Below are 22984 nucleotides of genomic sequence, written 5' to 3' on the forward strand. Positions count from 1 at the left end.
CCTTTGTGCTTAAATATTAAAACATAAAAAATCAAAAACTTTGAAAATGAGTCAACTGAAGTTTTACCTGAGCAAACAATGTTTCCAAGTTAGAAGTATATTAGTGATATAAAAAAGATCCAGGTAACATTACAAGAAAAGCTAGAAATTCTGAAGTCTGTAATACAAAATTATGTCTTTTCAACTGTTAGTAGGCTTTTCCATTGCTGCTTTTAGCATTTGCTTTTGTGCTGAAGTTAAATAAGTATATAGAACATTTAGTGCAAAGGATCTAAAGCTGTACTTTGCATAAATAATTATTAACAGGCTTGTGAAATGATGCATGCATTTGACAAGAAGGGAATCCAACTGGGAGAAAATAAGAATAAATCTGTAAAGCTAAAGATTAGAGTTGACAGAACAAATTTCCATTTCATAATTATTTTACGTTATCATTGAAACATTTCTAAACACCCTAGTTTTGTAGCACAAGTAGTTTAAGTTGTTTTCATATTGAACCATATCAGATAACTGTAAATTCTAAAACATCTTCTAGAAAATTTTTAGACTCTAACTTCTGTATTTCTGTTATGTAGAAAGCTCAAATACTTTAGAATCTGCAGTTCCTAAGCAGACTTCATTGCCATATCAATTTTGACAACAATGTAAAAAATAAGAAGGATTCCAGAAGCCAGAAATAACCAAACTTTAAAATAATAACATTTTCACTAGAGATACAGGTTAAAAAAAAAAAAAAAAAAAAAGTTATCTGCTGGTGTCGATAGCGATTAGCATATGGACTTTGTTCAGTTATTTCCATCTACCAACAGAGGAAAGAAATAAGAAATACAAAGCAGGAAATGAAAATGTGGTTAAGTAAAATGATATCACTAACTTTAAACTAATTTTTAAATAACTTTTACAATTGCTTAGGTTTCATGTTGTTCTTTTTTTCAGGTTTGCTTTTTGTGAAATGTTTTGGCTCACATTTAAACTTACATCTATTAGGTTCTATTTTCTCTCTGTCTCCTCACTCAAAGCCAGCTTAAACAGTAGTGGATTAATTCTAAAAATCCTCTGTTCTTCAAAACCTGGAATTTGATGGATTCTGAAGGGAGATTTGTGGATTATAACATAGAAGTATTGTATTCTAAGTTTAAAATGACAGCAATCTTGAGGAATAACATTCAATGTGATAATTTTCAAAGTTGGCTGTGTGATTTATATCCGAATGACTTAGCAGTATTAGAATATTTTGGTTTATATTTTGTGTTTTTTCAAGTTTTACATTGTCTGAGAATCTCTTTCACAACGTACTGGTTTTACTAATTTTCTCTTCCTGCATATTGTTTGCTGCATTTCTTCTATCCTTTGGAAATGTAGAACTTGAAATGCAGGATTTATAAACCCTTTTAATCCCTTTTTCTGGTGGTGTTCTTTTTCAGGATAACTTTTTGTCATCTGCCTTTCCAAAGTAAATGGCTATATGTGGGCACTGAAAGAGGAAACATTCACATCGTCAATGTGGAATCATTTACTCTCTCAGGCTATGTCATCATGTGGAATAAAGCCATTGAACTGTGAGTGTAATCAAGTATTGTCTGTTGAGGGGAGAGAACAAAAGTGTCCTAAATGTTGTTAATATCAGATGCAGAAATTATATTCATACCTAATATTATTCTCAGCACACCAAATACATGGACAAAGTACATAAACATGTAAATAACGTCTATTCTCATGAAAGTGAAGTGATAATGTTAACATAAACATTAACATTACGCCTGTAATGCTCTTACTACAGTGCCTGGAATAGACATAAAAATCTACATTTATTAAAGAATTAGGAAAAACATGTATGTTAAGTATGTTGTGGCTTATATTAGGGTGTGCAAGTCACTTTCTGCAGTTGGAGGGAAAGTTAAGTCCATATGCAGATTTGTTTTTATATTTGTGAAAACTATTTCTAATTTGACTTCATGCTGTGATGCCCAGAACTCTGTATAACATCAGCATGTCTTCAGGAATAATTGGCTTTAGTAATCCTTATAATATCTTCTACACTGTAAAAAATGTGTATTGTGACATTACTCATTTAAAATATAAATTTAAATAAGCCTATTCCAGGAAAAAAATACAATTTTTTACAGCAATTATAAGAATATAAATATACTAAGTTCAAGAAATAGCTTTTATTTTTTAATTTTTTTCAGTGAAGAATTAATGAAAATGTAAAAATGAAAATGTTAAATGTGTTATATTCTCTTGTCTTCAAATGTTCGAAGTGGAAGAAAGAAGAAAACAAAAATGTGGCTTTTTAGATAATTAGGATTAAAGGAAGCAAAGCTTTATAGAAATAATAGTGTGGGTTTGGTTTTGCCTGCGATAACTATTGTTTTTGGAGATAGGTTGTGTTTAGATAATCTCCTGTGAGTATGCAGAAATACAACAGGATGGAAGTTATATTCCAGTTGTTGAATAAAAGAGGCACATAGAGTACATATTGTATGAAACACTACTGATGTTTTCTTTTTTTAAGTAATACAATGTTTTCCATGCTCAACTTCAAGAGGCTTTTTAGAATTAATCAGTGTAGTACGAGTGATCTTGTTTTGCTGTGAGAGTACATAAATAAATACTTTTTTATATTGCTTCTAATTATCTTATGAAATGCTATTTTGGACAGCTATTTCTTTTCTTTTAATTGGATTTGTTTATTGTTTAGGTCATCCAAATCTCACCCAGGTCCTATTGTCCACATTAGTGACAATCCAATGGATGAAGGAAAGGTAGGATATAATTGTAGACTATTCAATAAACTATTTTTTAAGTAAGAATATATATTTTTTTTTCAAACATGAATACCACTTCTTTAAAAAGAAAGGATTACATAGCTGAGGACCATATTGTAAATATGAAGAAAAGCTTTGAAAATAGAATGAAGCAAGATGCAGATACGACTGTAGGAAGTATTACTAGAATAGTTGAATGCATCCTCTAATCAGAAATGTTTGAAAACACAGCTGAAAATGTTTAATTGAAAAAATGCTTGAAATCACAAGCAAGGTATGTTACTTATTCTGGTAAAAATTAAAATGTTACTAAAAAAACAAAAAGACACCTGTAACCTAAATGCAGAAGTTCCTTCTGAGTTACTAGAATAAAACTTCAGATATTACTCTTTTCTCTGGGAGAACTCTTACAGGGCACATGCAAAAATGATATAGAATGATAACTTAAGTTCACAATGAAGGTTTCATGAATTAAATAAAAGAGAAGGCAAGGAGATTAGATTTAAACTCTTATTTTCTGTGCAGCGGCAATTACTGTGGTACTGCACTTTCTTTATAGACAAGGGATGTTCTGCTAGACATGTTAATTCAGTGCTTTAGTGGCTGTGTAACCAGAGCCTGTTTTACTCTGTTTCTTTGTTTACACTGGGAGGAGACCGTTGTGCTGGAACACAGTGTATTCTTGGAAATTCTCAGGAGTCTGTAGAAAGTTATGCTTCATTTGTGCTAGAACATGTTCTCTATTTTTGTCTTATCCATTTGTCTTATCTGTTTCCCAGGTGCCTTATTTCTGTAGTGTTGTTGCATGTTATAGAATCACTTATACATGATCAAGTGCAGACAGAAATATATACTATTCTGTAATTCAGTTTGTACTTCGGTCATGATTGCAAGACTGAGTCTGTGCTTCAGGTGCCAGACTTCTTCCTAAGTCATAGGGAAGGGATCATATGACTCCTCTACCCTTTGAAGGATCTTGGGCTTGTTTAGCTTTTCTGGCTCATATAATTATTTAGCAAATCAAACTGCAAATTTTGCTTGGCTCCTTTTGTCCACACTGAAGAGTAAACAGGAAGGGTTTTCCTTAACTTTCACAATGGGAGTAAAGTAGAATTTGCCAAAGGAATTTGAAAAGCAGTCAGTACACATCTCTTCCAAAAGTGGATGGGCCCCTGACAGGGGTATGGTTAATAATTTAGCCAGATATACCACAGAGACCTTGATGCCTCTTGAAACAGATTGATTAATGCCTGCCTTCTGGAGTATTCAGGCATAAGTAATTGAATGTATGGATTCAACCACCTCCCTGGGAAGCCGATTCCAGTGCTTAACAACCCTTTCTGCAAAAAAGCGTTTCCTAATATCCAACCTAAACTTACCCTGGTGTAACTTGAGGCCATTTACTCTTTTCTGTCACCTGTCACCAGTGAGAAGAGACCAACCCTGCTCTCACTGTAAGCACCTTTCAGATGTTGGAAGAGAGCAATAAGGTCTCCCCTCAGCCTCCTTTTTCTCCGGACTAAACAGCCCCAGTTCCTTCAGTCTCTCCTCGTAGGGCATATTCTCCAAGCCTTCACAAGCCTTGTTCCCAGCACCTCAATGTACTTTCTGTACTGAGGTGCCCAAAACTGAATACAGTACTCGAGGTGGGGCCTCACTAATGCTGAGTACAGGGGCAGGATGACTTCCCTAGTCCACTAGGTGGTGTGGTGAGCAGATACAGATACGCACAGGTTCTCTGTTACTTTCTTTTTGCAAAGGACTGCCAACTTTGAAAATCTTTATAGTGAAAAAACTATCCATGTACAGTGTCTAGGTACAGCAATAAACCATATTGATGTAGATCACTCTGGCAACAATGGCATGTATTGGGAAGATAGTGTTTTCTTATATTATGAAGAGTGCTCCACTGGGCACCTCTACATGCATGAGATAAGTTTCTTGAATAGTGAATACATCTCTGCAGACATTATTCAATTTCTATATGTCCATGCTGAGGGGAAAAAAAGGTTGAATTGAAGGCCTTCTACTTGATGCTTGGAACTACTTTAACAATATTGTAGAAAGATAGACTCTCAGAGTAGATCCAGCTACTATGTAATAGCAGGCTGCGTTACATTTTTCTACTATATGATGAGTGCCTAGTCTGTTGCTACTGCCTTATGTTGGCCTTGGTTTGTTTTCATTAAGAGAAGTGTCACTTAAGATAGGAAAGCAAAGCACTTAGATACTCAGTGTGTTAGAGCAATTATTATGAGCAATCTGGATCTTTGTTTCTTGCAGAAATGGTTTAGTTTTGCTTCTTGAAAAAGATGATTCCCTTTAATTTCTCTCTAACTTTTCTCTCAAAAACTAATATTCTTTGTGTTTCTTTAGCCAATTATCTCTTTCTTTAGACAAATATCTCTATTTTGATTTACTGCTGGAGAAAGTTTATAGTAATGTTTTATCTTAGAGACAATGAATCATTATCTAGAACTTCAGGAAGGACAATGTGTTCTTCCAGCAAATCTAAGCATAAGAAATTCCACTGAGGAAGACATGCATTAATAAAGAAAAAGTTCTCCCTTCAACCCTGGTTTTCATTCTGAAAGGAGTACAGTTAGGAAGGAGCTTTCTGGAACTCAAAGGGATTTCCATGGACTATTTAGAAGATAAATACTTTTTTTTTTTCATAATGTTGAATGAATTTTAGTTGTATTAGCATTGTATTAACTGAAAATTTAGGAGAGTAAAATCCAGCACAAGGTAAATCTCAAACGTTGAAGTCTTCACAGCTTGTCACTAATTTCTGTCATAATAATCACTTTGCAGTTACTTCATCTAGTGTTATTCTTCATCTCTTTGGGACAAGATCTACAGGCTATGCAAATGGTGCTTTGCTCATCCTATAAAGATGATATTTTTTATTATTATTGCAGCTTCTGATTGGCTTTGAGTCTGGAACGGTGGTATTATGGGATCTGAAGTCAAAGAAGGCTGATTACAGATACACTCATGATGAGGTAATTTTTTTGTCTGTATTACATGTTAATAGAACATTATTCACAGTTCTAAGGATAACAATTCTTCTGTTGCCAGTGATTTAATAAATATAGGTCTCTGAAATGGTGAAAACTCGAAGCATTCTCTAAAAGACACACAGGGTTTATATAAAGGAGTCTTCCCTCTGAAGAAGTGTTTGCTGTCTGAAGTTTGTTGCAATGAATGGTGGCATTTCTCTGCCAATTTCTAAGGGGGTGAACCTTCCAACTTTTTTCTTTTTGGTTGAAAAAGTGTGATCTTCACTTAAATTAAGTGCCTGAGTCTTCAGCTGAAATAAAATGACTTAGCATTTGTTGTAATTTGGAACTTCTCTCATATTCTGAAAAGTGGGGGGAAAAGAAACCACTAAATTTCTTTAACTGAGAGAGTGATGAGGCAGTGGCATGAGCACTGGATGAGAAGCTGTGGATGCCCCATTCCTGGAGGCCATCATGGCCAGGGTGAATGGGGCTCTGGGCAGCCTGACCTAGTGGGTGGCAACTCTGTCCACTGCAGGGGGTTGGAACTGGATGGTTTTTAAGGTTCCTTCCAACCCAAGCCATTCTGTGATTCTGACTTGAGGATGTTGAAGTGAATACATCTGCTTACCATATTTGTTATTTTTTTTCTCTGACAAAGAGGTAATAAAGTACCTGAGGTCAGATCCTTTGGTTAATGAGTTCTCATTAGTGAGAATCAACGTATGATATGATTGCCTTAATTAAAATAACAATAAAAAATAATAGTAATTCATCGGCCCTTTAAGTTTTTCTTGAGTTGAAGTGCAGCCTATAAGTTCAGATTGCTCTTTAAGAAAAATATCTCTTTGAACAAAGAATTAATGTATGCAGTTGGTTCTCATCTATTCACTGTTGAATAACAAATGATTTCTTCAGTGGGCAAATTATATAAATCTGATCTTCTAAGAGGGAAGATAGAATAATGGCCCCTTTTTGAAGTTGGATTTGATGCAGTTTGCACAGTTTCAACTTTTGTATCTGTGCATCATTGCTTCTTGATAAGAGTTCTTTTGAATACGGAACTGACAGTCAGGAAAGCAAGAGCAATGTTGTTCAGTCTTGGCATATTTGAAATCTCCTAGTGTGTGGCTTCTTCATACATAGGAAATGCTGTCTTGAGAGAAGACTCCCTTCTTCCTGACAGAACTGCAAAATAATCTGCTATAGTGTGTCACAGAGGGAACACGTTTGGTCAATCAGGCTTGCATATTAGCACTGTGAAAATATTTTCTGTCTTTAACCCTATTGAGAATAGATATGCTTCTGATAAAACTAGTTAATTGTGTAGTTATAATTAAATTCAGTCACCCATCACTGAGAAGGTGAAGCCTAAGTCTACACCTGTTCAAAAATCCCGGTGCTTTATCTAGGCTGTGACTTTGTTGTTGCTGGGAGTTACATCAGAGCTTGGTGCTGCAGCACAGTTACATGTGCCTCTGTCAGGGAAATGGAGCAGGTTTCTCTCTACCTGTGCAGTGTTTTTCTAAGAGAAATGTATGAACTTCATAGCATTGCTACATTTTGAGTGAAGCTGACTGTTAATTGGTGCCTAGACTTCATCAGATGTCAAAAACAAGATTGTCGAGCACATTTATACTGTGAAGAGTATTTAAAAACTCTGCTGTTGGATTGCTTTCCTCTGCACTTATCGCTTTTTAGTTGAGATTAGTCTTCAAAAACAAGTTAGGGGCAGTGCAATCTACCACTATCTTTGATGCAGCTTTTTGACTCAAAATTTCGCAAGTGTCCAGGGGTCCAAATGCTATCCTTTGACTATCTTATTCTAATCACAAACAATGATATCAACCTTCCTGCATGATCGGAGGTTTGTGGCAAAATAGCTGTGCTACTTCCATGGGGAAAAAATCCCTGAATCTTATTACAGCCTTTTAAACTTTCTGCTTGGCTCTGTTCAGAATTTTCTGACAATTAAAGAGGATCTCTTGAAGCAAATTCCAATATTGTCATATGACAGGTTGATTTATTGCCTGAAAGCTAGGTCAGTGGAATGCTATCCATGTTTTCTTGTCTAATAATGCATGCCTGCCCATATCTCTACCCTGATAACTGCAGCACAAAAGTAGGAGCACTCATTCCAAGGAAAAGAATGCTTAAGGGATGGGTAACAGCACCACCATTGCATAACACAATTTTAACCATATTTCTGCTTAACTTTGGTTGGAGTAGGCAGCTTTAAACCATGATTAGTGCTAGTGCTGGTAGTCCAAGTATTCTCCTCTGCACAATATTCCAATTTATAGCAGGGAACTTAGTTAAAATTTATTCTTGATCTTTTTTATCACAGTTATGATCATGATCCTAAACTATAAGATGTATATACTTTTCATTATAGTAACAATCTAATACAAAGACAGCTCTTCAGAGAATTTATAAGAATGCGTGAGTATAACATTCAGAAATTGGAAGATGTGATGTGATAAAACTGCAGCTTTAAAGAAACTTGTCTAAGAAAGTTTTCTGCTAAACTTTCCTGCAAACACGCTTCCTTTTTTTCTCTTGGACAAACTTATTGGAAAAAAAAAGACTGCATTATTTTTGCATCATTTTAAAGTCTTTTATGTCCAAACACTGGAGATATGTTCTTAAGTAGTTTTTTTCTTTACGGAGTACAGTTCATCCTGCAGACATTTCCCTTTCTATATTTACAGTCATGAAAGAAGTAAAACAAATGTCTCAAATGTAAGTTGGTTTGTGACAACAACAACAAAAAAATGGAATGGAACCTTTAAAATAACTTGTCCTAGTTATTAGTCTGTTCTTCAGGTATTTTGTTTGTCCTGATTTAAATCAAGCTTTGATAGTATTAACTCAACGGTTTTATTACTAACTACTATCTTTAGGTTCAATCTTCTTGTACATGACTGACTGTAAGAGATTATTTTGGAGCAATAAAAACATGTTGAATTAGCCTGTGGGATTTAAAAATAAATAAAACAAAAACTGATGAGGGGAGCACAACCTTGACACATGACTTGTCAGAAACGAAAGCATGTCTATGCAGTCTTCATGTCTTGCACATTCTGTTGCATCAAAATGAGCTCCATGAGATGCTGGAGATTATGCTACAGCTGGTTACACAGAATCACAGAGTATATTTAAAATACGTAAAGCATCTATTATGTGTTAAGTAGTATTTAACTGCATCATTAGATTTAACCAGATGTTCTTTAAAATTTGTCAGCAAAATCTTACAACCAAGGCACCATTATTCATTTTTAGAATTCTTTCCATCTCATCAGGTTCCTTGCAGAAATTGTGCTAGCAATTATTTCTTCTTTGTGCTCAGTTTATTCAATCTCCAACATTCATAAACATTAATGCCATTTCCATAATAATAGATTGCTATAGATCCCTTTATCTTGACCTTTTTTCAGGAAAAGTGTTTCCATTTCTCAATTATACTTCCTTTTATACAAATTGCCTTTCTGTTGATTCTAAAGATCTGTATATGCACAAATGCATCAAGAATGGCTTATACTGTGGTGATTGACTCCATATAGGAATCGTTCTTATTTATTACATTGTGCAACTTCCTAGTAAAGAGAGATTTTTTCAAATGGTATCTTTAGACACTCTGTAATTTCAAACTTGCTAATCCCTGACTTTGGTACTCTATTGTAAATAATTTTATTTTCAAGATTACGTTACATTTCTTTTATAATTTCTGTTTTTATTTGCTAATTAAATTCTTGCCTCAGACAGAATGAGCAAGATTTTGTCTCTAAGTAAATTCGTATAGGATGTATAAGTTCCAAAGCTAAATATGTGCAGATATGATATTCGTATACTGCATCTGTCTTCCACAGTGATTCCACTCAAAACAGGGAATAAGATTAAATTTGAGTAAGAAATGCTAGACTTAATCTGCAGCTATCCAGACCTATTACCATTTTCAATTGAATCAGTTTTTATTGAAGACTCCGCACTCATATAATGCAGTCATTTTCGTCTTTCATTGAGTCTTTGGATTCTCCCAGTCACGTTGCTGGAAGCTATCTTGTTCTTCTGTATAACATTACAAAATGTGATGATCTAATCTCTGTATAATCACTTTAGGCGAAACTATCTTACATCTGTCTTCAGTGATTTGCTCTTCACTAAGTAATTTACTGCCTACGCTTCTGTTGGTTGGTAGGATTCCTTGCAGAAGAAATCCATATGTACATAGGAAATTGAGTAAGTCTAAGGCCTGCTAGCAGTTACAAATAGAATCTCTACTGAGGGTATGCATCCAAAAGATGGTATTGTGCAACATATTAACATTCACCTATTCAGCTCCTGCTTTCTGTTTACCTAGAGTGTTGTCTCTGCCGTAAGTATTAAGCAAATCTATTTTCTCAACAGAATCAAGGTTCCATGTTTCTAGCAGGTAATGCTTCTTTCTGTGCCATTTGAATAATAGAAAAATGCTTGAGATTTCCATTGTTTATTGATATTTTCATGCTATAAGTAAAATTAAATATAACTAAATATATTTTCATAATTTCATGATGTCTTCATCTACTAGCAGAGATGCTGGAAGCAGAGATGGCAACCATCATTTAATCTTACTAGTTAATCTCTTTGCTTTATCTGAGCTCACCTAAAGGCAGCAACTAGATTTCACTTTATCAGGTTTTTCTGCAGTAAGATTTCATGTGGCATGGCTAGTTGTTCCCTTCTTAATTTTATGTACATAAAGACATTTCTGTATTTGTGATAAGATTAGTAGCATCCTCAAAATTGCTGTATCAAAATGCTTACGCTAATATTTTGTTTTCATCATCTAAAGCTGAAATGTTTCATTTCTTCTGAAAAATCTTATAGATCATTACTTCAATTCTTGTTTTACTTGTGTTTTTAACTGTTGTTTGCTCTTGTGCACATCCATATAGGAATCTCAAAATGATATGTAAAGCTTTAAGTTAATAATTTCATCAAGATGATCTTAGTATGGGCATTTTGCTCAATACTTAAACATGTTATTACAATGAGGGCTGCTTACATGATGGAGAAAGTCTGAAAGAATTACTGTAGCATTGAAATCTTACTATGGGTAAATTAGTATATACTAAGTGCAATATGATTTAATTAATACTTTCTCTAATTTTGTTTTGCTCCATAATGTCATCAAGGAAGGAGTAAGGGTAAAATAATACTGAAATACTACTCTTATGTTGTTTTGTTTTTTATCTTTTTTCTTGCATAGGCTATCCACTCTGTGGCTTGGCATCATGAAGGAAAACAGTTCATTTGTAGTCACTCGGATGGTACTTTGACCATATGGAACGTAAAATCTCCCACCAAACCATTCCAGACAATCACTCCACATGGTAAGACTGAAAATGCTTGACAGCTCTTAGGATTCAATGAGATCTGAACTTTAATGGAAACGTGTTAAAAAAAACCTTGTATTAAATTTTGTAGAGATAGTAAATTTTTTGTTGTATCAAGTTCTGATAGATTTCATACGAAAAAAAAACCAAACAGCTACACAAAACCTAGTTTTTGTGAAATGGGAGTTCAAATCAATGCAAGGATATGAGTCTCCGAACTTTAGGTTGATTTTTACACAGTGACATTGATCATAAAATTAGCTCTCCAAAATATGAAAAAATTTATTTTTTGCTTGACATTGCAATTCCAGATGTTCTTTAAAATGTGCAATGTGTAAGCATCTCTTACATGATTAAATGTATAGATAACTGTAGATATTCTTTGAAAGGTTTGTAACAGAGTAAGACTAGCATCTAGTAATTTTTTCACACTTTTCAGGTAATTCTGCATTAATTTTAGTCTAGGAAATTAACATTGTGTTGTTCTGTGAAATATGCTTCTGCTCTTTAAAGTTGTGAGGTCTGCCGGTTGTACAAGTCATGTTTTATCAAGTCATTTACTTCAGACACATAAGTGTGAATGCAGTGGTGGAGATATCTCTGAGGTTAGTTGTTTTAAGGTACATCCTGATTTACTTGTGTGAGACTCCAGCAAGTCCCTGCTTACTATAATAGTGCTTGAGGATCAGAGTAAAGAAAAGAAGCCTTAGCTTTTAGTTTCCTTGTTATCCTATATTATTTTGATATTGGGCTGCAAATTAAATTTTCTGCAGAATTTTACAGTTGCATCAACTTTTATGAATTTGCAGTCAGAACTCGTGTATTTACACCATACTTAAAATTTTCCATGGAGTTTGTAAAAATTAAATATGGAGCTTTAGTTGCTAATAATGAAAAGTACAGAAAGAATGACCCTTCATTTTCAAACTCAAGTGTTAGTTCTTAAGGGTATTGCTCATAATAAACTTCAATTTTTAGGCTGAGCAATTTTAATTGCAAAACAGTAGACATGAGATATATCATTCTGCTATTTTAAATTACTGTAAAATTACTTTGAGGATTATATTTTTGAAAGCCAAGTGTTTCACAACACTCAAAAGCTATGAAGTATATATATATAAATATTTCATGTGATATGACAGTTTTAACAATCTTTTTATGGTATTTCAAGGCATATTCTATCACTGCCAGGTGTTTAATATATGTTTGTATGAATGTTCTACTTTGTAAGTTGCAAAGTGAATTTCATAATTTGTCATCCAGTTATGGAGCGGTAAGATTAATATAAGAAAAAAAATCTCTTTAGGAAAACAGCTGAAGGATGGAAAGAAGCCAGAACCCTGCAAACCTATTCTTAAGGTGGAATATAAAACAACTAGAGCTGGGTAAGATTTGTTTTCTATGTGAAGCTAACATACATAAAATAAATTCTCTCTAAGAATGTCCTTTGTTTCCCAGTTGCAGGGATGTGTATCCTGGTGGCACTGAGCTACGGTTAAAAATAGCTGAAATTGTTTTGGTAGATCAGATAGTGCTGAATAAACTGCCAAAACGAATGTGAACACATTACATAAAACTTAGGTGAAGATACTGCTGGTTTACTGTTTACGTGTTTCTTCTATGTTATTAGAAGTAGCTCCTAGGTATTTTTGCTCAGTCTTCTGAGAACATGTATTATTTAAGAAAAAAAAGACTGATAAAGCACAGAGCACACTGAAATGTAGAGACCTGAAAAGCTGAACTTTGGAAAAATAGTGGCATGTTGCAGATGCTCTAAATTCTGAATACGCATTCCTCCCCCCGCATTCTCCTAAAATGTTACTGATGGAGCTGTTCTGGGAGAGTACAGTAATTTATGCAGTGAATTGTGCCTAATTATGCACATTGAAAATGTAAGAAAGCAGTAAAAGCAACACGAGGCTCAGATGGAATTTACAGTATCATGAGTAGCATGGTTTGTTACCAAGACTGCAATTAGGATTGAAGGATTTCATGAACTGCGTGGGATTTCTTTTCTTTATGGTTCAAAAGTGCTTTAAAATGATTGAGTGAAGGGTGCAATATAAGGATAAAACGTATTTGGAGACTGCCTAGCTATTTACAAATGTTGACTTTATGTATTGTTTATGTACTGTTTTGTTTGCTTTCCAGGTATTCAGATCTATAGAACATCAATAATTGATGTAGTACTGATTTCAAATATATTTCAGTATACCTACACAGACAGTATCAGTGATTGCGTGTAATTTTATTTGCTAAAAGGAGGTAAATATAAATTTAGGGCTTCTGCCTAGATGTTTGAATATCCATGAGCAGTTTAAAAGTCATATTTTGCCAGCAGAAGGATATGTATTTTTCTCAACTGAACAATCAGAAGTTGATTTAAGTAATGATATGAGCGACCTAAAACAGTCTCAACTGCAGAGAATTACGATTTTTGCAGTCAAAAGCCTGGTTGATTTTCCAAACAGTTTTAAACAGGTACTTACTCTAGTACAGTTTTTTAGAATATGTAGTTGTCCGATGAGACCACTTTTTCCTAGTGTAGACCTTTTTCTGCTATACCTCTCATCTTCTGGTGTGCATTAAAATGTTCCGTTTGGATGAATTTCAATTTCATTTATCTTTAATATCTTTAGTGGACTTCTAAATCTATGCCATCACGTGTGTTTTGATATTCTTCCAGAACTTAAGTCAAAATACATAATGAATAACAGCATTTTTCCTGTGATGGGGAAGTAATGCACTGGAAATATCTTTTCAATTGCTTTTACATTTGGAGTTCACACTTTGAGTTCTCAGTTTTCTCAGTTCTAGTTGTAATCTCATAAGAATTTTCAAGCATGTGCTAACTGCCTTTCAGTCCTTCCTGTATCTATAGTTTTTCACCTTACCACTGGAAATAGATTAGGTGAAAACATGATGCAATTGTAATTTTTTTTCTTAAGCACTGTCATTCATTGCTCATGACTTAAGTTCTGTACTGCAGAGAATCTCTTTGTTCCTGTCCAGGTCGCACAGATACTTAAGTACTGAAAGAAAATACTTTTGCTTCTATAGCAGTCTGCTCTAACTATTCATCAGAAAACGAAAACAAAACAAAAAAAAAATAAGCTAATAAGAGGTACAATTTAATGAGTACTTAAATTATTGCATGTGACTTCTGTATTGTGAAAAATAGCAGATATTCCACATTTACTTCATCTGTGCTCAACACAAAACATCTTTCTGTCATCCATTCTTACCTACTCTTCCCTTATCCAGAGTGATCTAGGATCAGTATCAGTACATTAGATAACAATTCATGTTATGTTCCTTAATTGTTTTCTTTATTGCTTTCAATTCTAATAAACATTTTTTTTTTAGAAAAAGTATCCAGAACTACACAAAAGGAAGAAGCAACTGATTTTACAGCCTGTACTAGAAGCTATAGACAATGTCCTTTCTATTGTTGCAGCTGTTACTAATACCTTCTCTAACATTTTTCCCCCCTACACACTCAATAACATGAAGCTGAAGTGGAGGAAAACAGGAGGGCAAGCTGGGGGGGTCTCTTCTCTTCTCCCACTTCACTGGAGATACTGCCTGTGGTTTCCAAAGTCTAGCTTTTGTTTAACCTACAACAATAGTATGTCTGTAGCTTTATTTTTAGAGAATATTTAATCTGTTGAAAGATTATTATTAAGAATTCTTCTGTACCTGGGACAGGAGTTGAAAAGACAAATTCTTGATGTACCCTTAGAACTGGCAAAATGTTCCAATTGTGGAATATAATATCATCATTATCCAGCTAATTAAATTTATCAAAATATTCTGATTTTTGTAGTGATGGTTCTTAAGATTGGCTAACATCTGAGTTTTCTGGGATGACTTTGTGTGCTTTTCTGTCTAAAGCATATCCAGCAACGCACATGAGCTTCCTGACACTAAATTCCCATACACTGAAGTTGGTTCTTCATTATATTCAGTCTGTTTGATATTAGAATTATGGTAGAATTGCTACAGCTTATTCTTCACTACTAAAGCTCTGTTAATAGGAATTACAACTTGTAAGTATCCCCATAAAAATAATCACAGAGGGCATTCTATTGGTAGCTAATGTAGGTATCGCGATTAACAGCATCTTTAAAGAAGATAAATGTATAATTGGGATTCATAGTTTACAAGAATAATGAAAGATATTCAGATAAGTAAAAGTTGTTGAATTTAGCTTGAATGGTATGATTCTGTGTTCTGAACTTGTTGGTTGAAAACAACGCACTTCCCAACATGAATTTATAATTTATTTTCACTGCTACTTTTAAGACTTCCAAGTTAAATGAATTCTTGAAGACTTTTCCACTTTTACAATTAGAGAATAACTTCTTGATAAAGTGTAGAAACAGTAGAAGAGCTGAACAAAGATCATTCATCTGTGGTTTGAAAAGTGATCTGTTACTAGTGGCGTGACATCTATATAATGTTATGTCACATCCAAACTACTGATTGTTATGGTTTTATGATTTGACACTGATACAGCTGAAAGTGGCTGAAGTTTAACAGTTTACCTCTAAACCTAAGCAAAAACATCCAGGATTCTGAGCTACTGATCTTGGTTGTCTTGATATAGCAAGATCTAATACTGTTGGTTTTGAATTTTATTTTTCATGAAATGTTTCCCCCTTGCATAGTGATGTCTTGCAGGATTTTCCCCAAGAAATTCTACATATTTAACTGATGTGCAAATTAATGTGAATTAATTAATGTTATTTCTTTCATTCCTGCTGAAGCAGAAATTTTTGAAAGAGGAATCTGTATTATCAGCCTCTAGAAATGCTCTAGAGTCATTCATTGTAGAGATGTCTGTTGTGTTAAATATTTTCCATCTTGTTAAATATTTTCTATACTTTTCGGTAAGTAAAATGTACTTATCTATTATGTAAATTACAATTATTTTCTTTTAGATCATATTTTTCTTAAATATTATTTATAGTGCATTTGTGATACCTTTTAATATGTATCACAATTGAAGGACACTTTAAGCATTTAATACAAAGATGTACTGCTTGTGTTGATTATAAATCTGTGGCTGCATGAAAATATGTAAAGTTCATAAACAAACCTGTTAGTTTTTCTGGCAGACTGAAGTCAACTTGACTTTTTTATTCATCTATGAAAAACCCATGTAATCTATTCTTAACTCTTCCATTCCTTGCTTCATGGTGACACAATCTCTAGTAAGCCTGACAAAAGCAACTTGATAAACTTGAGAAATAAAACTAGCAGAAACTGGCATGTCATATTCACTCTTATATTTGAAACTTAGAAACTGAAATGGTTTACTTTGGTTTTGTTAGTTGATCAAGGTGAATCCACAGACCCAGTTGTTACTGCAAATGGTACTGATGGCATTATTTAAAAATAAAATTAAAGCATTTTGTGAAGAGAAAATACTTCAGTGAATCATTGCGGTAAAAGGAGATACAGTAAAAGGAGCACATCACACTAGTGATGTCTCTTTGTTGTCACTCTGAAAAATATCAGATTAAATTAAAGTTTATCCTTTTGAAATTACTTTGTGGACATGATTGTAAAAGATTGTATGAAGTTCCAATATGAAAAACTGAGATGAAATGAACACTTGAAGTTTCAAGGAAAATGCTTGCACTGTCCTTATTCTTTTGCTTACTGCTTTCACTTTTGCTCATGTTGGAGACGTGAAGACATTGGATCCTGAAATCAGTGGACCCATAGTCAAAATTATGGTCATTCCTTTGAGATATGTTCCCTAGCCTCAGAACTCTTTGATCCTGTTAACTCTTCTGTTAAAATGCTTTCTGAAAGATCAGACAAATGGCAAAATAATGAAGAAATGAAAGCTGTCCTAGCCTGCTTTGCCTTTAGTAGTACAACCACAGTGCCTATTTTAGCCAGGCCCTTAAATCATAAGGATCCACATGTGCATAAACAGAACTCTTCATGTGCAGTTATAAAGAAAATATACTAAATCTATCTTGCTTGTTTGAAACACCAATGAAAGCCAGTTAGATATGGAAAAGATGGTGCTATGGGAAAAGACAGGAACATGATACGCCTCTATGGCCTCACTTTCTCAATGGGGCAGGGTCTCTTTTTCCCTACAAATAATCTCCAGCTTGGCATATTGACTTTTTCCACTTAAGACAAACACAAATAAAAGATAAAATTCCTGGTCCCCTTATGTGTGTTTAAAAGTACATGTGAGAAATTGCACCCTTTGAATTTCTGGTTTTCCTTCAGAAATATATCCTAGAATTGAAGTAGTCAATTGTAAGTGTAATTTCTTACGCATCTATGTACCTGTAAGCAGTCCTTCTGCTCTTTAAAAGGTACTATACCCTACTTTAAACAAACAACATTAAAATCATTGGTGGCTTTTTCATAAACAGGAAATGAAGGAAAAAACTAATAAATAAATATATTTACATCATTTTATTTTAATAAATTGTGTATTATTGCATGTTACAGAAAATGTGAGCACATTTTATATTAAGTTTATGTAAAACTTATATATACACAAAGGGAAGCTCGTAACCTCTTCCATCGACACTGGAAATCTTTTTTGCTTCTCTCTGGTCAGTCAAGTACAGTTGAAGTATAGCTTGACACAGAAATAGTTCTGTCAATTTAGTGTGCGGTGATAGGGGAAAAATAGATAAAATGTCTAGAGTAAATGTGTGATGAGAGGTGTAGGTATTTATTTATGTTCTTCTTAAAAGGTCTTTGAAGTTTGCCAAACAGTTACTTGCTTCTGCTAAGTAGCCACGTTATTGTGACTACGAAATTATTTTGCACTTTTTGAGAAATTATTGTCATTTCAGCCTTTATGGTCATTCTGTACAAAAAGTAAAATCTTGTGATTCTGATCCTGCTGGAATACTTCATGTTAAGAATGAATGTGGCTGTTTGCAAATCTGAATCTGCAGTTCAATAGAAGAGATACAGTTCTAATGTTTAACAAAAATAATAATAAACTCATCTTGGCAAACAGTTGCCAGGATGAGTTAAATGAGCAGCTGGAAAGAGCCTGGAAGAGATGTCTTAAATATGACAGAGGTTGTAGTAGGCCTCTACCTTTTAAATTTTGAAATATACCCTCAATTCTTATTGCATGGAGAGCAGTTTTGCATTATTCTTAATGCATCTCTGCATAATGATATCTCTTTATAACCTTATAGTAAAATTCAAAAACTGACCAATCTCTTTTATTTACATGTTACCTTGGTTTGACGGTATATACCTCTGTTTTATTCCAGGGAGCCTTTCATCATTCTCTCAGGAGGCTTGTCATACGATACCGTAGGAAGAAGACCGTGTTTAACAGTTATGCATGGGAAAAGTACTGCTGTGCTAGAAATGGATTATTCTATTGTTGATTTTCTAACTCTCTGTGAAACACCATATCCCAATGGTAGGCTTTGTGAAGATTTTTCTGAGTACTTCAACCTCTTCTCTCTGGAGTTTTATCCCATCATAATATTCCTTATTATTGCCTTTCTGTTTTACCTCTGGGAATCAGAGTGCAGCAGCAACATCTGATATCCCTTTTATATGAGATCTGTTTTTCTTTCCACAGCATCGGAGTAGTTTAGAATAAAATCTCTTTTATTTCTAGATAAATACTGATTGCTGGTTACATGTATTTTTCTTTTCCTTTAAACTAAAGCATATGCAGACATAGCGTCATTACAGTTTTAAGCTGCAGTTATTGCAGCAGATGTGTTCGTCAATGTTAGTGTACGTAAAACCTTTCCAGTCAGTGCTAAATCTTGATTGTCATTTGTGGAATACTCTTAAATTTAATTTCTGTATAATTCTTTCCAATACTTGCATTATGTTCTTCACTAACTTATCATCTCTCTCCTGCAGAAGAGGATTGTTTTTTTTGTCATAGGTTAGGTAACTGTCTCACATTAGTGCTATGATTTCTGATTCCTATCTTGTTAGCTGTCAATTTCCATCGAAGTATTTAGAACTTCATAGCTCGGAATTTGAGGTCTTTCTGAAAGACAGCAAGCCAAACTTTCAAAACTTTTGATTTTCTTATTTTAATGTTATGTGATCTGTCTTTCACTCATTACTGCATGTGATTAATTTTACTATTGTTGAATTAGGAAAAACAATTCAAGGCTGGAGAAATGTTACTGTTAGATAATTGTGTCTCTCTTGCTTATACGAGTTCATCTGCATGGTCCTTTTCCTGTTATTTGAGCCATTCAAATGGTTCTAACAACCTGGAAGAGAGTTGAGGATAGTTAAATAAAGGTGGAGTATGACTTTTCTAATGTTAACTTGGAGTGTTCAGGAGAGTGAGTGTTTGAATATCTTTACAAACTATGTAGTCATCTAGTTCACTTTTTTACTTTTGATTGATCAACTGCAAGAACCAATCACATGCTTGAGTCTGTGCATGCAAAGAGCTGTGTTTACCTATATCTAACATTTTTTCTTGTTTTTAGACTTTCAGGAGCCATATGCTGTAGTTGTTCTCCTAGAAAAGGATTTAGTGCTGATTGACCTTGCACAAAATGGGTAAGAATCCTGTTTTCTCTATGTATTTTTGTCTGATCAGTCCATTATTCTGATCTTCAAATTTTTAATCCACCATAATGCCTCTCATGTCCAGAACTTATAATTTTGAATATAAGTATAAATTTCTTTCAGCAGAACAGAATATCTTTTAGATCAGTTTTTCTCCAGGTAATATGTAGTATGTGAGTTGAATACTCTGTTGAATGCTAATGTTTTCCAAACTTAATTGTCAGAAATTAGTAACATATCACTGGTGCTTTTTAATTATTACAGTTTATTTTAAAGTCTGTTCATAGTGTGATGAGGGGAGGTTGGCAAAATACTGTGAGAGAGGTGTGGTTGGCAAAATACTGCACAGAATTTTGGGAAGAGATTGTAGTTGACAGTGTTTGGATTGGCTGGGTTAATTTGACTGACACTGAATTTTGTGATCTTGCATAAATAATTGTAAATATTGCTAAATGAAGATTTCATTATTGCTTAGAAGCAACTCACCACAGATGCAATAACTATCAGATACAAGATTTGTATAGACATATTTACAAAATTAAAATAGTAACATCAATTCCCTCTTTTTTTAGTGCAGTAAGAGATCTTTTAATGTAGTAAGGTCCTATGCTATTATATGATTTTAGTATTTCTTGTTAAAAATGAACATGTTTTTCATTCTGTTTTATAAGAATGCTTTAGTTTCCAACATAGCTTAATGTGAAATTTTGTATGCTTGATTTTTTTCATTTGTTGTTGCTAACTTTTCTATTAAAGGAATTGAAAGGATCGCCTTCTCTCAAACAAACAAAAAAAAAGTATGCATTTCACTGGAGAGAAATGTCCTTTGAGCACAGATACATGTAACTGTTTGTTTTTATTACCTTTTTTTCCTCATGAAGGTTCTATCACTTCCCAGTTGGAGTTGAGGCATATGTGTGCTTTTTTATTTCTAATTGGTAACCAAAAGTTGCTATCTATGACTTTCAGAAAGTGACCTTGGAGTTGCAGGCAGGTTATGAAATGTGTTGGACAAATTCCTGTCTAGGAACAGCATAATAATACAAAGTGAAAAGTGAAATTCTTCCACAAGCCATTAATATAGGAAAGTTTTCAAAATAGGAAACTTAAGGGAATAACTGTTCTAAATATGTTCTAGAAAGAGTAAAAAATGCTGGTTCTGTTTCAAGATCTATGCTATCTTGATAGTGTATTTGATGAGCAGTGAAGTTGCTTAATACATTCATTCATAATTTAATTTTATATGCTTTTACTGTCCTCTGTACAAAAAGAGTGCATTCTTCAGTGTTTCACTTATTCTGCATTTAAAATAAACTTTTTTTCCTTGATTAATGTTCTTCCCCTTTCATCTGTTAAAGGTATCCTATATTTGAGAATCCCTATCCTTTGACAATACACGAGTCTCCAGTTACCTGTTGTGAATATTTTGCTGATTGCCCTGTTGACCTCATACCTGCTCTCTATTCAGTTGGCGCTCGACAGAAACGTCAAGGTTACAGTAAGAAGGTACAAAATCCAGTACATACACGTGTATTTGAAAATACAAAAAAATCAACTGCTCTGAATAGGATAAGCATGGTCCTTCTATGACAAAAGCTTCATCTGATTAAGTTATCCTGTCTTTAGCTAATAGCAGATGTCGGATGAGTTTATAGCATATGTCATGCTGTAGTCATTCTTTCCTGGTGTGCTCCCATCGATAGCCAGATCACTGGAAGCTAAGGGACTTCTTGGTGCAGGGGTGTTTTCTTATAGTCCTTGTTGGCTTGTCTTTGCAGTAGGGCATGCCTAATAAATTTCAGAATTTTAAAAATTCTGAATCTGCAGTATATGTAGTAAGTTCAGTGATTTAACTCTTCACTGTATGGTATTTTCTTCCTCAGTGTATTTGTTTCAATGTTCACATTACTTGCCTATATTTCCATATTTATTCCCCGTGTTGTATTTGTTAATCTTCTAGGAATGGCCTATCAGTGGAGGCAACTGGGGTTTGATTACTCAGAGCTATCCAGAGATAATAATTACAGGGTAAGTGACACCACAGTGCAGTAATATGTATTTTGGTCCTTGTATAGAAAACGATGTTCCAAGAATGGTGCAGTGATTTAAGAAATGATGTTCACTAGACAATCCATTTGCCTTGACAAGAAAGTCAGTCAAAGCATGGAAAAGAAAGCAGGAACTCTATGATAGTGTTTTACATAAATTATTATTCTGATGTGGTGTTATGAGTGTGTTGGCTTGCAGTCAATATATCCTGGAAGAAACTCCTCCTTTGATGTTAACTTCTGCGTAATATTTTAGTTGTTTTAAAGCATAGGAAGTCCACTGACCTGTTATTGATTTGTTGATTTTTATGTTTGAGATGGATCCTTCTGACTTTACTGCAAAGACTGTAAAGCAGGAGTAAAGCACACTAAATTTTGTGGGTTTTTTTTTTTTTTCCCAAACAACTCATTAGCCCTCCTGCAGATTATGTCACTTTGTACTACACATTAGAGATTTTGAGAGTAAATCCTGCGAAATCCAGTTTCAAGGATAAATAAATGTTAGATGACATTTGCTCTGAAATAGCTTATTTGTGCACTGCTTTACGAGTATCCCTTCAAATAAGGTACATATGTTTAAAAATAAAAAAAAAATCATAAATTATTCTGAACTACTTAAAAGAAATGTGAATAACTCAAATCAGTTTAAAATGGTAAATTAATATTGGTGCAGTGGAATTCAGTGAAGTAATAAGTGAAATAATTTTATCACTTCTGACTAACTGGGGCAAGTGTTTGTAAAATACTAGTTTTCAGTAAGCTATTAAAATGCTGTGTCATTATAATAAGTAATAAAAATGGGATGTTAGTCATATTTTTAATTGGTTAATAGCAAAGAGGTCTAATGCTCCAACTAACAATTTTCTGATCTAATGAATTTTTGTAATATTTCGTAGGCATGCTGATGGGTCAATCAAGTTTTGGGATGCCTCAGCAAGTAAGTTTTTTCAGAAGAGATTTTTTCTATCAAACAGGAGTTTTCTAAATTTACAGATTTGTCTAATGAAATGTAATTGTGAACCAGTCATTGTCGTAATTCCTGCCCCATGTACAGTCAACTCCAACTCCTTATGAAACTTGGATTCAAATTAAATTAAAATAATGCTAACATAGTTTCTCAGTTATTTCATCTCAGTGAAAATGCACTAATAGTCCAAGAGCTAGCAAGAAAACGTTTGCTTTAATTTCAAAAGTAGCTTATTGAACATGCAGACATGCAGATAGGCAAA

General features: G+C 33.8%; 1 protein-coding gene across 6 annotated transcripts in view; it reads left to right on the forward strand.

Annotated features, from left to right (window-relative positions):
- STXBP5 (syntaxin binding protein 5) overlaps positions 1–22984 on the forward strand; it is a 104216-nt gene that overhangs the window by 39289 nt on the left and 41943 nt on the right. For all 6 annotated transcript variants that reach the window (XM_010707153.2, XM_010707155.2, XM_010707158.2 and 3 more), the window contains exons 5-14: positions 1425–1559; positions 2702–2765; positions 5690–5773; positions 11022–11145; positions 12455–12533; positions 18423–18577; positions 19626–19698; positions 21066–21213; positions 21668–21735; positions 22652–22692. In XM_010707153.2, the coding sequence (XP_010705455.1) occupies positions 1425–1559; positions 2702–2765; positions 5690–5773; positions 11022–11145; positions 12455–12533; positions 18423–18577; positions 19626–19698; positions 21066–21213; positions 21668–21735; positions 22652–22692 (971 nt within the window). The remainder of the gene's footprint in view (positions 1–1424; positions 1560–2701; positions 2766–5689; positions 5774–11021; positions 11146–12454; positions 12534–18422; positions 18578–19625; positions 19699–21065; positions 21214–21667; positions 21736–22651; positions 22693–22984) is intronic.

This window comes from Meleagris gallopavo, chromosome 2 (genome assembly GCF_905368555.1).
Source record: "Meleagris gallopavo chromosome 2, MGAL_WU_HG_1.1, whole genome shotgun sequence".
Taxonomy (NCBI): Eukaryota; Metazoa; Chordata; class Aves; order Galliformes; family Phasianidae; genus Meleagris; species Meleagris gallopavo.